The 17,369-nt window shown below is 38.8% G+C and overlaps 1 protein-coding gene across 1 annotated transcript; it reads right to left on the reverse strand.

Annotated features, from left to right (window-relative positions):
- Positions 1-656: 656 nt before the first annotated feature.
- LOC146485568 (melanocyte-stimulating hormone receptor-like) lies at positions 657-1,574 on the reverse strand. The gene has a single exon (XM_085103239.1). It carries the CDS (start codon positions 1,572-1,574, stop codon positions 657-659), a length of 918 nt encoding a protein of 305 aa, XP_084959365.1.
- Between the last annotated feature and the right edge of the window lie 15,795 nt (positions 1,575-17,369).

Below are 17,369 nucleotides of genomic sequence, written 5' to 3' on the forward strand. Positions count from 1 at the left end.
TTTGCAATCATTCTTAGCTTTTTAGGGAGATCCTCATACACTCAGTTTATTCTTGAGCCCGGTTTTCCCCCATACTTGAGCACCAGTTCCCTATCACAGAACCTTATAAAAAGCGCACTTAGTATTTTTCCTTTCAACCACTTTCTTTCAGTCTTTGGCCCCGTTCCGATGCACACGTTGAAAATCGACACTTCTTGAGTTAGCACCTCGTCTTGTATTTTCCATCGCAAGTGTAGCTTTGGTTATTCTTTCTAATATCAAGTTTTCCTGTCGACTGGAAGTCTCTAAAAGCAGCAGCTTTCTGCGTATGTCGTCGACGTTGCTGTAGGCGTCATCACTTTGTAGACGAATTCACAGTTTTCTCCATCAAAGTGACGTTCTCGTCTAAAGTTTGTGTATTATTTCAAGTTCCTTCTTCCTCAAAACATGTCACCTTGCTGTTCAGTACATTTACTGCAAAATTCAGTTCTTCCCGGCATTTTAGTCCTCAGGTCGGATACACTAGATATCACTAAAAACACGACTCTTTAAATATCTTCTCTACTGGAGAAGACTCCGCCGAACTTATCGAAGAAATTGTATACGTCAGGTTAACAGAGCTTCACTCCATTCAATGCGAATTTGAAGTCGAATTAACAAGGCATCTTTATTCCATCTTAATTCTCGCTGATGCGGAATATTTTTTTCACTGTGCTTTTCATAATTTGACGAATTTCTCGATATCGCCAGCAGTAAACTACAGGGTTTAACGACGAATTGAGAAGAACGAAAAGACATGTGACGCTAGCAGCCAACCAAAAAGAAATTTGAGAGCTATCCGTTATCAACAATATTGTAGAGCAAAAATTCGGAAGATAACATGCGACAAAAATTACGTAGAAATGCACAGCGTTGAAAGCGGCCTTTTTCTCCCGGAATAGTTCCATTGCTTGCGAATCTTGATGCTGAAGTTGACTATGGATTTGATTCTGATGATGTCTTACAGCTCTGTAAATATGAATGTACGCTACTGTTGTAAAGAGAATTCCAACGAATTCACAAATAACAACTACAATGGCGCTGGAAGTATTTACAGCTACGAAAAGGGAAGCGGCGACAACACTTGCGATCCATATTGATACCAAGGCTATTATAACGCGCTCTGAAGTGACAAGTTCCCGGTATCGTAAGTGAAGAGTAATAACGAGGAGTCTATCGACAGCAATGGCGGTTACATTCAGAAATGATGCGCAAGCGAGAAGAAATAAAAAGAAATGAGAAACAGTGGAAATTGTTGGACAGAGTAAGTCAAAGTTATGACCTCCATCCGCGGCCATCCTCAACACAACTGCGTACATTAACTGGGCGAACAATCCCACGGCAAGATCAGAGACAGCAAGACTCAGGAAGAACTTCTTTATATTAGCGGGCATCGATGAGGCTTTCCACAGGGCGCGAATAACAAGAATATTTCCAAACGTTGCCACGGGAGAAAAAATAAAGTGTAATACACACAATGAGAGCAGGGAAGTCCTGTGAAACTGAACAAGTTGTCCAAGTCCCTTCAAATAGTAAGAGCAGAACTCTTCGGCCATGGTGAAATTAATGATTCAGATCCAGCGATATGTTTCACAATAAGTGTGGTGCCCCTATTTGTTTCTAGCTCTAATGAGATGCATAACCGACACCTGTAAGCTAAGTGCATGAAATAAGGAATTTAATACAACTGTATACTGCATTTTGTCTAATATGACTTTAAATAAATGCGCTTTATTGGTTTAAACACGTCTTTATATATCTTTATTCAAATTTGGTACATTTTCCGACGGAGTCAACATTTGTCTACGGTTCGTATTTCAACAACAGCTTCTACTTCCTCCAAATACATGCCGTCTGTTTGTAACTCTTTTTAAACGTCAATAAATGCGTCAGTTCGGTTACACCATGGTCTCTGTTTATCGTCGAGTATCTGCTCCTTTTGTCACTCATGGGGCTTCTTATAAGTGGAATCACTCACGTTCGGCTTGTGACTCCAATAAAGTGTAGTTTTTATAGACATTAGGCGTGTATAGAACTTGAAATCCGTCTTTTATTCGGTAAATAAAGAGCAAGTCTCTTTTATTTCGAGATATAAGAAGCTTAAAAAATGAACATCAATGAAAGTCTACGTGAAGGAACAAGATTGATGTTTTTTTTCCAATTGGCATAAGTTGTTTTACTCAGTCATGTATACAAGTAAGCATTCTTCGAAAAGTAATCCTTAATTTAGTGGCATCAGAACTGATATGAAGGTTATAAACTTTGAAAAATTTTCTGAGGCTGTTAATCAAGATATGCAAATCAGGCGGCATATATTCGACGCATGTGCGGCAAAGACACAGATAATATATAGGAAAACAGTATTATTTTTATAACAATTCAATGGAAGCCATGCTGAATTGCAATGCATTGTGGGGCGTCAAAGGTAAAGCCGGTAAACAGATGAGTCTTTGTATGGGATTCATTGAATTTCTTGGCGAAAACAGTCTAAAACTATGGAATTTTCTTGGTGGAAAGCCCGTTATATTCTGATTATGATTTCCCTGCTAAAAGTGGATTGAGAGTTTTCTTGTAGTGCTTTGGTTTTCTGAGTCTTAGCACAGGGAACCCACCCAAACTGTGTAGCTAACATTTATAAAGATATCGGAATAAACTACACATCAAAATATTTTAAGAAAGCAAGAAGGAAGGAAGAAAGAAAGAAAGAAAGAAAGAAAGAAAGAAAGAAAGAAAGAAAGAAAGAAAGAAAGAAAGAAAGAAAGAAAGAAAGAAAGAAAGAAAGAAAGAAGGAAAGAAATAAACAGACATTTGTGGGTCATTTTACAGCAACAAAAACTTAATACGGATCAGTTGATTTCACGTTTATGTTAATAATAAAATAATAATTTATTCGCTTATATTGCGCATTTTCCATGACAAGATGATCAAATGCGCATTACAATAATTACAAAAGCACAATATGTATATATATATATATATATATATATATATATATATATATATATATATATTTATATATATATATATTACGTGTGACAGCAGTATTGAAATGACGAATCCTCTATATATTGTATATCTACCTATCTACTTAACAAATAAAGAAGCCTTGACTGTGCTCTATTCTGTTGTAAATTCAATTCAATTCAATTTCAATTCAATTCAATTTATTAAAGCACATTTTTCACGAAGGTAAGGCAAGAATGCACTAGCCCGCAAATAGCATAGGCTAATCTAGGCGGGTAGTGCAGTTGATTAGTATATATTTACAGAATATAATTTAAAGATATACCAATAATTAATGTGTAATAAGTTAAGTAAAAAATAATGACTGTCTAAATTAAAATTAAGAAAGTTTCATATAAGCTAATCATACCATTGATATTTGAAGTTTTTAATCAGAGTGTTGTCGTCAACATAAATATCCTCTTGATCGAGAAGTTTTAGTAATCTGGTCTGACGGCATTTCTTAAAGGAGGCTTTAGTTTTTGCACGGAAAGATTCCGGTAATTCATTCCAGATTTTACAACCTAATCTCGAAAATGAGTGGCTCAGTTGTGTCAGCTTTGAGCATTTTATATGAAATTTGCCCGTGGATGCAGACCTGGTTCTATACGAGTGCACAGAATCTACTCGATCAAAAAGATTTATTAGGTTCAGGGGAGCACTTTGGTTATTGATATCATGCATAAGACTGGCTATAGATTTGAAATAAAGCATGTCAACTGGAAGGATATTAGAACATACGAATAACGGGATGGCATGCTCTCTGTTATTGCAGAAATAAATTAGACGTAAGGCTCTTTTTTGGAGGATTAAGATTTTCTCCAGATTTGATTTTGAAGTTTGGCCCCATACTGAAAGACCGTAAGAAACGTAAGGATGGATTAGGGAAAGGTAAATATGAAGAAGAATAGAAGTGGGTAGAACGTATCTCAACCGTGATATAATACCAATTGTTTTACTTATCTTAAGCGAAATATAATTAATGTGATATTGCCAAGAGAGGTTGCTGTCGATCAACACACCCAGATACTTAAGAGTGCCTGACTGTAACTTTCGAGAATCGCTGGCCAAGCTTGAAAAATCGAAACTCCTGATAATTTGCCTGAAGTTTACTTTTGGGGAACTATCTTCGAAAATATTATTTGAATGTTCTGGAAATTTTTAGTTTTCGAGAATTTTGGAGAAAACGAAATAACGCGTTTTGCCTCATTAATTATGCAAAAAATCTCACTCAAAATTAGCCAAGTTCAATACGCTTGTGTTGAAACAGTACGCAACGCTAGAAAGCGAGGTCGGTTTTGAATAAGAGCATAACTCACCTACTTTCTATCAATGGGACCTATGTAAACTTTTGTAGAACTTTGGAGGGGTTTATGGCTCTTTGAAAAATTGACATTTTGAGGACTTCGCGATGAAGGGAAAATTGAGTAAGTTTGAAGGTTTAAAATGCATCTTGGTATGTCAGGTATCGACTCGAGAGGACATTGTGATAAAGCTTGGGTCTTCGTCTTTAATAATATGAAATAAAAAATCTGGGCAATCAATGCACGCGCTGACGAAAACCAAAGTTAGCGAGGCTTCGTTAACAAATTTGCATAATTCGCAACTGTTGAGAAAATGCTATGTTGTGGCGACTCGGTGAAAACATTGACCCAGGCTATTTTCAAATGGTTATTTTACCCCACATTGCATTTGTCTGTTTCTCTTTCTTGTTTAATAACGTGGTAGAAAAGGTCTGGAAAAAAATGCGTGATCGGAAAAGAAAATATTCGTCAAATTCTGGTGGGAAATTTGCATAATTGCAAATCTTCCAATAAATCTGTATGCAAAGGAATCTGATTGGGAAGATTTCGTTAAGAGACCATTTGACCGAAACACCCCATATAAAAGGAGTCAAAACAACGTTTAATAATTCGATTTTAACCAATTATTGTCGAATCATAACCTTTAAATTAATGGTGCAAAACTGATACTCGCTATTGCGTTATCTGTGTCACGTCAGTAGCTGTCGATAAGTCTTAGAATATAATGCCCACAAACCAACTTGTGCTGCGAAATTGTCAATTACAACAACTAGAAAAAAGACCTTTAGCTACTGGCATATGAGTGGTTTTGATAAAAATAAAACGTTCACATGACACTTGAATCACGTTTAAAAGATACATGCTTGTCAAATGAGATGCGAAAGTTGGACATAGGGTCGGTCAAAGTGAATATTTTTAATTAAATCAAATTTGTTTACTGGAATGCATGCTTTTTCAAATAGCTAGTCCAACCTTCTTCAGTGGCCTTCCAAATAATGATCACTCAGAATTGGGTCAGTCAAAAAAACTCTCTGTTCGTGTTGTTTGATACTGTACCTTCGCAAGTGACTGAAAAACAATGTCAGCTGGCACGCCATATTTTAACGTAATTACTGGTATGAAATATCACACATGCACAGATACACGCTTCAAAACCTGTGTGCCAATTTCCGTTTAACAAAATAATAACCTAACTACAGTCCACATTGGCTGTAGGGCATGCATTTATCTTTGTCGAATGTCAACAACAGAAACACGGGTATCTCAGTGACACTGTATACACGCAATGTCTACTGCATACATCACAGGTAGCCGAAGCTCTATGACCTTTGTTTGACCTTTATATTTTGATGTCGCGATGAGTGTTACGCAATGGCGTAAATCATTACGGTTTGTATAGGAATTTACGAACGTGTTTTGGAGTCGAAAATAAAGGGCATAAATTGAACAAAAATTGCTTACCTTGTCTCCTTGATCTCTTGCCAGTGTTTGTGCGCCATATTTTGGCCATTTTAGATTCCAGTGGGTATTTAAAGGTTTGCTGAAAATTTTCCTCTCTCTATACGATATCCCGCTATAGAGATATATCCCCAAAATCGTGGTCAGTCTGGTAGCAATAGTATTCTTTGAAATAAATTCCAACGTTAACAAGGCGGTCATAATAAAACACGAGAACTGCGGACCACGGGGTGGGCATAAAGTTCGTATTAAGATAGGAGGACTATGGACTACGGACTATGGACTGACTGCACGCCCTACAGTTTACATTGGCTGTAGGGCATGTATTTATCTTTGTCGAATGTCAACAACAGAAACACGGGTATCTCAGTGACACTGTATACACGAAATGTCTACTGCATACATGTCTACGTACGACATCTAGATGATTGTGCACGTGGGCTCATTGGCTGATCACGATCATGATCATCAAACATCCTTTTGCGAATTTAATCACACCAGTTTTCACCATATCGAACCCTGAGATAAATGCTTCAAACTAAAATAACAGCTCTCTTGAGCGCGTATTAAAAATCCAGCTGTTTCGCTGAGATAAAGCAAGATTTTATGTTTGCACTGGCGATCCCTACTATTTTATTCCAAGTCCTTGTTTTCCTTCTAAAAAAAACAAAAAAACAATAGAGACAAAAACAACTACCAAAACTTGATTTGATACATATTAAACTTACTGAAAATGAATACAAGAAAGATATGATTTTCAGACTTCAGTTCTCCTTTAAACCCAGTCCGTAGTCCGTAGTCCGTAGTCCGTAGTCCGTAGTCCGTGGTCCGTAGTCCGAACTTTAGTTTCTCTTTTATACCCAGTCCGTGGTCCGCAGTCCTTTGTCCGCGACTCAGACTTTATACTGACCTCATTGTTGACGTTGCAACGAAAACTATTGCTACTAAAGTGACTCACCTTTTGGGGACATATATAGCAGGATATAGAGCGAGGAAAATGTTCAGCAAACCTTTAAATGCCCACAGGAATCGTACTAAAATGGCCAAAATATGGCGCACAAACACTGGCAAGAGATCAAGGAGACAAGGTAAGCAATTTTTGTTCAATTTATGCCCTTTATTTTCGACTCCAAAACACGTTCGTAAATTCCCATACAAACCGTAATGATTTACGCCATTGCGTAACACTCATCATGACATCAAAATATAAAGGTCAAACAAAGGTCATAGAGCTTCGGCTACCTGTGATGTATGCAGTAGACATTGCGTGTATACAGTGTCACTGAGATACCCGTGTTTCTGTTGTTGACATTCGACAAAGATAAATGCATGCCCTACAGCCAATGTGGACTGTAGGTAGGTTATTATTTTGCTAAACGGAAATTGGCACACAGGTTTTAAAGCGTGTATCCGTGCATGTGTGATATTTCATACCAGTAATTACGTTAAAATATGGCGTGCCAGCTGACATTGTTTTTCAGTCACATGCGAAGGTACAGTATCAAACAACACGAACAGAGAGTTTTTTTGACTGACCCAATTCTGAGTGATCATTATTTGGAAGGCCACTGAAGAAGGTTGGACTAGCTATTTGAAAAAGCATGCATTCCAGTAAACAAACTTGATTTAATTAAAAATATTCACTTTGACCGACCCTATGTCCAACTTTCGCATCTCATTTGACAAGCATGTATCTTTTAAACGTGATTCAAGTGTCATGTGAACGTTTTATTTTTATCAAAACCACTTATATGCCAGTAAATAAAGGTCTTTTTTCTAGTTGTTGTAATTGACAATTTCGCAGCACAAGTTGGTTTGTGGGCATTATATTCTAAGACTTATCGACAGCTACTGACGTGACGCAGATAACGCAATAGCGAGTATCAGTTTTGCACCATTAATTTAAAGGTTATGATTCGACAATAATTGGTTAAAATCGAATTATTACACGTTGTTTTGACTCCTTTTATGTGGGGTGTTTCGGTCAAATGGTCTCTTAACGAAACCTTCCCAATCAGATTCCTTTGCATACAGATTTATTGGAAGATTTGCAATTATGCAAATTTCCCACCAGAATTTGACGAATATTTTCTTTTCCGATCACGCATTTTTTTCCAGACCTTTTCTACTACGTTATTAAACAAGAAAGAGAAACAGACAAATGCAATGTGGGGTAAAATAACCATTTGAAAATAGCCTGGGTCAATGTTTTCACCGAGTCGCCACAACATAGCATTTTCTCAACAGTTGCGAATTATGCAAATTTGTTAACGAAGCCTCGCTAACTATGGTTTTCGTCAGCGCGTGCATTGATTGCCCAGATTTTTTATTTCGTATTATTAAAGACGAAGACCCAAGCTTTATCACAATGTTCCTCTCGAGTCGATACCTGACATACCAAGATGCATTTTAAACCTTCAAACTTACTCAATTTTCGCCTCATCGCGAAGTCCTCAAAATGTCAATTTTTCAAAGAGCCATAAAACCCTCCAAAGTTCTACAAAAGTTTACATAGGTCCCATTGATAGAAAGTAGGTGAGTTATGCTCTTATTCAAAACCGACCTCGCTTTCTAGCGTTGCGTACTGTTTCAACACAAGCGTATTGAACTTGGCTAATTTTGAGTGAGATTTTTGCATAATTAATGAGGCAAAACGCGTTATTTCGTTTTCTCCAAAATTCTCGAAAACTAAAAATTTCCAGAACATTCAAATAATATTTTCGAAGATAGTTCCCCAAAAGTAAACTTCAGGCAAATTATCAGGAGTTTCGATTTTTCAAGCTTGGCCAGCGATTCTCGAAAGTTACAGTCAGGCACTTTTAACACAATCTTTTTGTTCAAGGTGTTCGAACACATTCTTCGGCAGGTCTATTCCGGGGGTGAGGGGTGGGGGGTGAGGGGTTAGGGGTGGGGGGTGAGGGGTGAGGGGGTGGGGGATGGGGGGTGGGGGGTGAGGGGTGAGGGGTGAGGGTGGGGGTGAGTTTAACTGGGGTGAGTTTGAATGTCCCTTGACAGAAGTTCAGTCGGTTTCCCCATTAAACCTGTGATAAGGCCCAATTTTAGCAGTGCTCTTATTTATTTTTACGCGGTCGCTCGCTAAATTTTTGCCGGAATGGTTTTTAAAATACCAAGACTGAGAGCCTGATCACAGGTTTATAGTTCTGAGATACTACGTCTGCCAACAACCGCGTCTCAATTCATACTAAAGCGCGATAAGAGGCGCCTCATTTCTCAGGCTACCGATAAACCAACCAATGGAATAATGAACTTTGACAGGCTGTTTCACGCAAATGATCACAAAACACGTCCTTAAGTTGACTTGAAAGTTGACCTGGCCTTACAAAAGCAAAACACTATTATTAAGGATATTGTGTTTTATTTGTGAAATTTTGGCGTAAATAATGGATTAAGCTTTATAATACTTCAGAAGTATGTTTACTGGGGCATTTTGTTTATTAAACTCGCCGCGATACGTAACCGGATCCTAGTAAAACTCTGACGCCATTGAAAAGTTTCACGGCGAGGTTTACATTTCACGGCGTGAAATATTTCACTCCTTTATAATTTTACTTTCACGGCGTGACCGGGCGGCGTGAATTTATTTCCCAGTCTTCACATTCACTCCCAGAGTGAAAACGTTTCGGAATAGCGTGAACACGGCGTGAAATTTCCACCTCACAGTGTGAAGTTTCAAATACACGCGCCGTGACCGTGAAAACAATTCACTATTTGGATTGAAATCCATAAGCCCTCTTTTCGCGTGGAGGGTCACATATGGAGACAGTATGACAAAGGGAAAGGGGTTTCTGGGCTGCTATGGAACCCATTTTGTTTTAGCACCTAAGATAGTGTGTGATTTAAATCACTGATTAAATTCAAATAAATTAGCAACAATGTAAAAATTATAGTTATCAGGAAACTTATCAGTGTCACATGTACCACGTTACAATACACTCCATTAGTGAATGTCGGGTATTAAATGCGTTTCAGATCTCAGTTAAATAGGGGAAAGAAACTACAGTCTTGAATCTTGAATTGTTATAGTCTGAAATGTCAGCTCTCTCCTCCCCATAACCCCCTGTGGGTTAAAGAGAAGAGATGGCTGACATTTCAGACTAGAATTCGTTTCGAACAATTGGCTCACCCCTCACCCCCCACCCCTCACCCCCCACCCCTCACCCCCCACCCCTCACCCCTCACCCCTCACCCCTCACCCCTCACCCCCCACCCCTTACCCCTCACCCCTCACCCCCCACCCCTCACCCCCCACCCCTCACCCCCGGAATAGACCTGCCGATTGTGTGCGCAGTCGAATACTTTTATGTGAAGGCGATTTGCTGTCGCTCTTTGGCGAGGGTGAAATAATACGTAATTAGATTTTTTAGTATTTAAAGTCAACTTGTTAGCTAGTAACCAATCACAAACATTTTCCAATTCTTTGTTTATTATAAGCTCCAGGGTCTTTAAGAGTAAATGTCCCTAAGCATCAAATATAATCGTCAAATCGCGGACACAGCTCAAAATTCGATTTCGCTCATACTTTTTCTATAGATAGGCCTTTGACCCAAACTAAACAAAACAGGGTTAGTTCGTTTTAAAATTCGTTTCCTTAAAGCCGCCGTTACACGTTGAAACTTTTAGCTGAAACTTGCGTGCAACGGCAAACGAGACAAGTTTCACGAAGTGGTGTTACACGGTGAAACTCTTGCTTTTTCATCACTGCGACCGTTGCGAGCCGTTGCAGAAGTAGAAAGCGGTTCTACTTTTCGTGAAACTTGTCTCGCAACGGAAGTTCGCAAAAGTTTCACGAAACCGACCATGTTACACGGCGCAACGCCAGCTGAAACTTGTTTCGCAGCGCCGTTGCACACAAGTTTCAGCTAAAAGTTTCAACGTGTAACGGCGGCTTAAGAGTAATTTAATAAAAACGTTTGCGTTGGTTTTGAGGCTAATTTGGATCGAAATTTCACAATATTCGTAGCATTCTAGTGTTCGTTAAAAATACACTGTAAATCTTCCTTTGCTGGAACTTTATAGTTTGGTCTCTAGAAAATTCAGCAGTGATAAGAAAAGCGGTTATTTTCTTCCTTAACAACGGTCATGGTTTTTTTCTTGAAGCCACCTTCGATACTCTTTTCAAATAGTTTTGAGGTACCTTAAAATAACTCCCTAAAAATCATGTCGGTACTCCAAACTAGGACCTCAAACTATACTGCAGATACAAATAAAGGATAGATGTCAAAAGTTATGCTGGCATTTTTTTGGGATGTCGGTTAGTTGTGTGATACGACTTCATTGAAGTTTGCTAATATGACAAATTTGCCGACGGACGCCATTTTGAAAACTAAGGGGCAACACTAAATTCAGGAATCCGGAATCCGGAATACGGAACAGAAAACTGGACTCCGGATCCAGAGGAATCCTCAAGATTGATCAATTAGATTGTACAAAAATTGTCTGAAAATATTGTCAACGCAAATGTTATATTTTTCGTTTCGTGGCACCAGAGAAAAAATCTAATTAAGTCATTATTTCCCGCAAATGAAAAATGATTGGTCTCACGGTTAAAACATTTAAAAACGATCGAGCGTACAGTAAAGAAAAGAAATTTGATAGTCTATATCTTCATTTTGAAACTATGTTAAGGTTTTCTGGAGACAATCTTTGTACAACCTAATTGTTGAATCTTGAGGCTTCCTCTGGAACCGGATTCTGGATTCTGGATTTCGGATTTCAGATTCCGGATTCCTGCTTTTAGTGCTGCCCCTTTGGAATGGGTTTTCCTGGAGAACCAGACACTGACTGAACATGTATTTGAGTTTGTTTGTTTGTTTGTTTGTTTTCGAAAGCGTCAGTCCAAAATTTCCCTTTTTTGGTGGTTCAAATATCCAAGAATAAAATGTTTCGGGACTACTACAGATTTTCACATATCCGACAAAGAAATGGATTGAAATAAGCTTACCTGTTTGTATCAAATTACCCTTGTCGAAGGGCCGTTTCTCACAGTAAACGTCACATGGCCTTCCGTCATTACTTTACCCCTTCAATTTGCCTCAAGACGGCAGTATGAGTCCAAAGTGTATTGAACTCCATAATGTCTATGATTATGTACCTGTTCTGTCCAAAACGGTGTGCTGTGACCCGCGGCAATCGTGAAACCGTAGCAATGCCAAGTATTGTTTGAATACGTGCCTCGGTTAAAGAGTCTCTTGCAAAGTGAAGAAAGCAAATCAGTCGAAACGAAACTCGAAATGGAATAAAAACAAATATCATGAAAGGATAAATGCCGTCATTACATCAAATTCGAAGCAAAGACAGTTATCTCGCAAACCCGGTTCTCAGTTTAATAAAATTTATTAGGATATTTACTGAAATGAACAACCTTTCGGAGCCGACTCTTTTCTTTCATGTTTCCGAAATGCGGCTGTTAACCGAAAGCTGATACGTCTGGTCAGAAGAAGGAAAATGTCTTTCTCTCTTTTGGTCGGTGGCGAATGTGGATGTGATTCAAGAAGTAGGATTCTGTCGTGTGGATCCTACCTCTTGTGTCGTACAACAAGAGTGTATCAGGTCACAAAAAACTGTTGAAATTTAGTGGCTGTGAAACGGAAGTCGAGCTCATACTAGCAAGAAGTGCCAGCCTGTTTTCAAACACCGCCAAACATCCAGGAAATGACCATATGTCCCTTGCACCGTGAACGTTTGGGTATTGGTTGGCGGTAATCTATGGAAGGGAATATTGGACAAAAATGTGGTTGGATCGTACCGTATTGCTTTGTTTTCGGTGATGCTATGAATCTACCAGTACAGTACTATGTCGTACCCGGTAGGATGTTATATCGAAACAGTGATGGTATTATATCGTACCCAGTAACACAATTAATCCTTCGACATGCTATTATATCGTACCCGATGATGATATGTCGTACCAGTGATGCTATATCGTACCCTGATGTCGTACCCGGTGATGCAATGTCGTACTCGGTGATGCACTGTCGTACTCGGTGATGCAATGTCGTACCCGGTGATGCAATGTCGTACTCGGTGATGCCATATCGTAAATGTCCGGATGCCGGCGAACAGCATTGTCAGCGGGGTTTTTTCACGAGAAAAGGCGGGAAGTTGACATCACGTGATATGACTTGCTCTTCGCGTCGTCTGCTCCTCCATAGCTAACTTTTGAAAAGTGTCGAAGCAAACCGAGAAGAATGTTCTCTCCAGAGCGACAGAAATTTTGCGCAATGCGAGAAATGCATTGCAACAACTAGAAAACTCGGTGACTGGATCCACCAGCGGCGAACATGAACAAGTACAACAAGGCCCGGCAGTTGATCGTGCCTCGGAAAACTTGAGGTTATTTAGTTAACGCATATATTACATTATCAGTTCACAGGATATCAAAATAAACTTACATACCAATTACCAATAGCTTAGTTAAACTTAACTTGTATCAGTATAAGATTTTGCATCGATATATTACTTAGATTAGGGATTCCATGCCAAAGCCCAACTGAATTCACAAAAAATGTTATAAGCTTTTACTTAAACTGGCTCACTCGTGAGAAAATGAGAACATGTGGGGAATTCCTAGTGAGTTTACGCAACAGGACAGTTGAGGCGCGGGGGATGCTCGTTGTCTCGCTTAGGGGCCGAGTGTTCTGGGCAAAACGCCATTATATTTAACCGTCAAAGCCACTATACGGTAAAAATTTTACGTTAATTCCCCCCCCCCTCCGGTTTTAAGCCCTCCCCCAGATATAAGCCCATCTATTTACTAACAAAGATATTGTTCCTGATATAAGCCCCCCCCCCCCCCCCCCTCGTTTATAAGCCCGTCTAATACGTGTATTATAAATTTAACTCTTAATGTAAATGTGATGTAGCTTTAATAGGCCTTATCACGGTTTTCGACGCCATTTTGACGAGTAGGCAAACCGGCTCGAAATAACAGTGTTTGTATGAAAATCCGATGTCAAATAATTTTCATAAAACATCGCTTCTGAAAAATTCATGAATTGGAAACTTTTGGCAATAGGAAAAGGATTTTAAGAAAAAAATTAGAGGGCTGTAGCTGTGCCAGAAAGCGTCCAGTCGTGTTTTGAACTTTCTATACATTTGTCTGTTAGCGAACCAGCCGACACTAAAAACAGCTGCGAGGGAGACTAACCAGCCGTGAACTGCTCTAAAAATAGCTCGCGGGAAAAAAATACAGGGAAATGTATGGAAATTTCAAAACACGACTGGACGCTTTCTGGCACAGCAACATCCCTCCAAAATTTTTCTTAAAATCCATTTCCTAGTGCCAAAAGTTTCCAATTCACGAATTTTTCAGAAACGATGTTTTATGAAAATCATTTGACATCGGATTTCCATACAAACACTGTTATTTCGAGCCTGTTTGCCTACTCGTCAAAATGGCGTCGAAAACCGTGATAAAGCCTATTCGTTTCTCAGATACGTTTTATCTCGTCGTCCCGATGTTGTTGCTATACTCTGTACTTTCTAACTTATTTATAACATCACTCAACACTGCTCTGATGTTTACGCTAACCAGCTGAAAGGGTGACTGATGTTGACCTTCCATATTTTGGTGATAAATCAAAATTTGCTTGTTCTACCGACTTCTCGCCGAAAAAAAAATGGCCGCCTACAAAAATATCACGTGATCCTGTCTAAGCAAAATAAACCCGCTGACCATAATGTACGACATTGTATCACCGAGTACGACATTGCATCACCGGATACGACATTGCATCACCGAGTACGACATTGCATCACCGGGTACGACATCAGGGTACGATATAGCATCACTGGGTACGACATATCATCATCGGGTACGATATAATAGCATGTCGAAGGATTAATTGTGTTACTGGGTACGATATAATACCATCGCTGTTTTCGATATAACATCCTACCGGGTACGACATAGTACCGTACTGGTAGATTCATTAAGCATCACCGAATACAAAGCAATACGGTACGATCCAACCACATTTTTGTCCAATATTCCCTTCCATAGTAATCTCGTACCCTGATCTCAGTCGGTTCGGGAATGTCGAGATTAGGTTGGCGATCGATAAAGTCATGCAGCTTGGCGAGCGAGAAGAAGTTATCAAATTTTCCAGTTAAAATGTTGAGGGAGCTTTGTGAGAATCTGGGATTAAATGTGGATGGAACTTACCGTTCATTGATCTGCTTACCCAGCTTGTTGGGGAAAGGTCATGTGCACGTAAATGACACCTGCCAAAATTATAATTATTATTATTATTATTATTATTATTATTATTATTATTATTATTATTATTATTAATAATAACAAAGTAGTCGCTTACGGGAGGTGGTCGCTTACGGGAAAGATCAACAAACTAAGCCTAATACTGGATTGATTAATTAATTACAAAAAAATGTTACCTTAGCAGCTAAAATCAGGCAAATAGAAACTTATTTATTTGATTTTTTCACATTTATTCATTCTTCTTATGAAACTTTGTATAACATGGTTCATGGTTCATTTTGGAACAGATCACTGTAACAATTCCCGTTTACCTGAAGATCTAATTGTAGCCATCTTCTCTGTCTGTAAACTGTCATTATCTGTCAGCAGTACGGGGAAACGTCATCAAAATTGAACTTTTGTCACTTCTGAGTAATGATTTACATGCGATCATACGTGATTATGTTGTGTGGTCGCTTACCGGAAACAGAAAACAAAAGAATGTGTAATTTCTGGCCTAAAAAGTTGTCGCGGTCCCTTAAGAAATTTGAGTGGTGGTCGCTTACGAGACAGCTCTTGAGAAACAAAACCGTCGTTTACAAGGTGGTCGCTTACGGAAGGTGGTCGCTTATGAGAAGTGGTCGCTATGAGAGAGTTGACTGTATTATTATTATTATTATTATTATTATTATTATTATTATTATTATTATTATTATTATTATTATTATTATTATTTATTATTATTATTATTATTATTATTATTACCTTCCCAAATCTCACATTGTAAGCTGCAATTGGACAGTGCAACATAAGCTAAAGTTGCCAAAAATTTGGCATTAATAAAGGAGTGTTAGGGAAGACAAGTCTGCCAGAATACGTTTTCATATAGAATTGTTTATTTTGACGAACCCCTAAGGTGTTTAGTTTATGTGTGGTTGGTGCACTTCATGCAGTCCTCGTTTGATCAGAATTGGATATAATGAAAGTGTTTGCAATAGGTTAAGGACGAAGATCGAAGGGCCAGACTCTCTACCTCCGCTAGAATCTGGGCTAAAATAAATTCTTGTTCTTTTTCAGGCACAATTTTTGAGCGACAAATAGAAGACGTTTGCCCCGCGCGCGAAAGTCCTGCGAAACGGTAACTGTCTTGTCGCGCGCGACCGTGAGTTTCATTTTAAAGAAAATGGGTGGGAGGGTAGGGGCATAGACCCTATGCAAAAATGACTGCATGACATTTTAATATCCTTTTGTTTGCATTCAAATTAGCCTCACTAGCTTCGTTATTGAGTTTAAAAATCAAAAGAGTATTTTACCTTGAACGAGGCTAGTGAATGCAACAAACGGGAATGTTAAAATGTCAGTCATTTTTTCATAAGGTACTGATGAAAACCCAGTTATATGGTACAAGCTGATCACAGTCAACTTAAAAACATTTATTCATTTTCTATTTTTAGTCAACCTTAGCCTGAAAGTGCTTTGAAAAGCCTTGACTTTTATTTAATCTTTTTTAAGTTCGTAAAACAAATGTGTACTGCAGTAAGCCACCCATTTGCCGGTTTATTGGTTGGAGTTCCCGTTGAGTTAATTCACGTCTTCCTAGACAAATAGCGACAAGAAGTTTATTGTCTTTTTTCGCTTAGCTTAAGTTATAAAATATGTTTGCCAGTTTTGACCTTTTCCAGTCTCAAGGTTCGCGTAAGCGAGTTTTGCCAAAGAAGGGGTATTGGAAGTTGCGTGAACGTGACGCAAAGTAACACAAAAGCCCCATTTACACTACAGAAAATTTTTAGCACGGCTCGGATAAAAGTGGCACGCGTACCTAAAAACGTAGCACGGATATCTTGTTTACACGTCCTTTATTCTGCCGTGCCCACCACCGCAAAATCAAATTTTGGTACGGCAAAATAAAATCTTGGTACAAGTTGTGGGCTCAGTTTTCTGGTCAGCAAACTAGAAACCACCGAAATACGCATGCGGAGCATTTCATTCAAACATGGCGGAGGAACAATATCTTGAGTACCTGCTCATAAAAAGGCCGCCTGCAACTTGTATACCAAACATACCTAGAAATGCAAGACGTGTTTTCACATCTGATTTCCGCAGGATGAGGAGAAAAAGACGGTACAGGTTTTTTTTAGCTCTTGCAGCAATTCTCGTTTGCAATGTTTTTGTGGATCGATCTTGTTGGATGGTGGAGCGAAGTAGTGTTTGGTTTGATATGGTAGAAAGAACGTTCACCGACAAGGAGTGGTACGACAATTTCCGGGTATCTAAAGAAACATTTGAATACATTGTATTCGAGATTGAAAACGAAATTGCTCGTAAGGATACTAGAATGCGTAAAGCCATCCCCTCGAGGAAAAGAGTAG

Source organism: Pavona decussata, unplaced genomic scaffold (assembly GCF_977016875.1).
Source record: "Pavona decussata unplaced genomic scaffold, jaPavDecu1.1 SCAFFOLD_26, whole genome shotgun sequence".
Taxonomy (NCBI): domain Eukaryota; kingdom Metazoa; phylum Cnidaria; class Anthozoa; order Scleractinia; family Agariciidae; genus Pavona; species Pavona decussata.

Excerpts from the sequence above, each read along its gene's own strand:
- LOC146485568 (XM_085103239.1), bottom strand. The coding sequence starts at position 1,574 with ATGGCCGAAGAGTTCTGCTCTTACTATTTGAAGGGACTTGGACAACTT.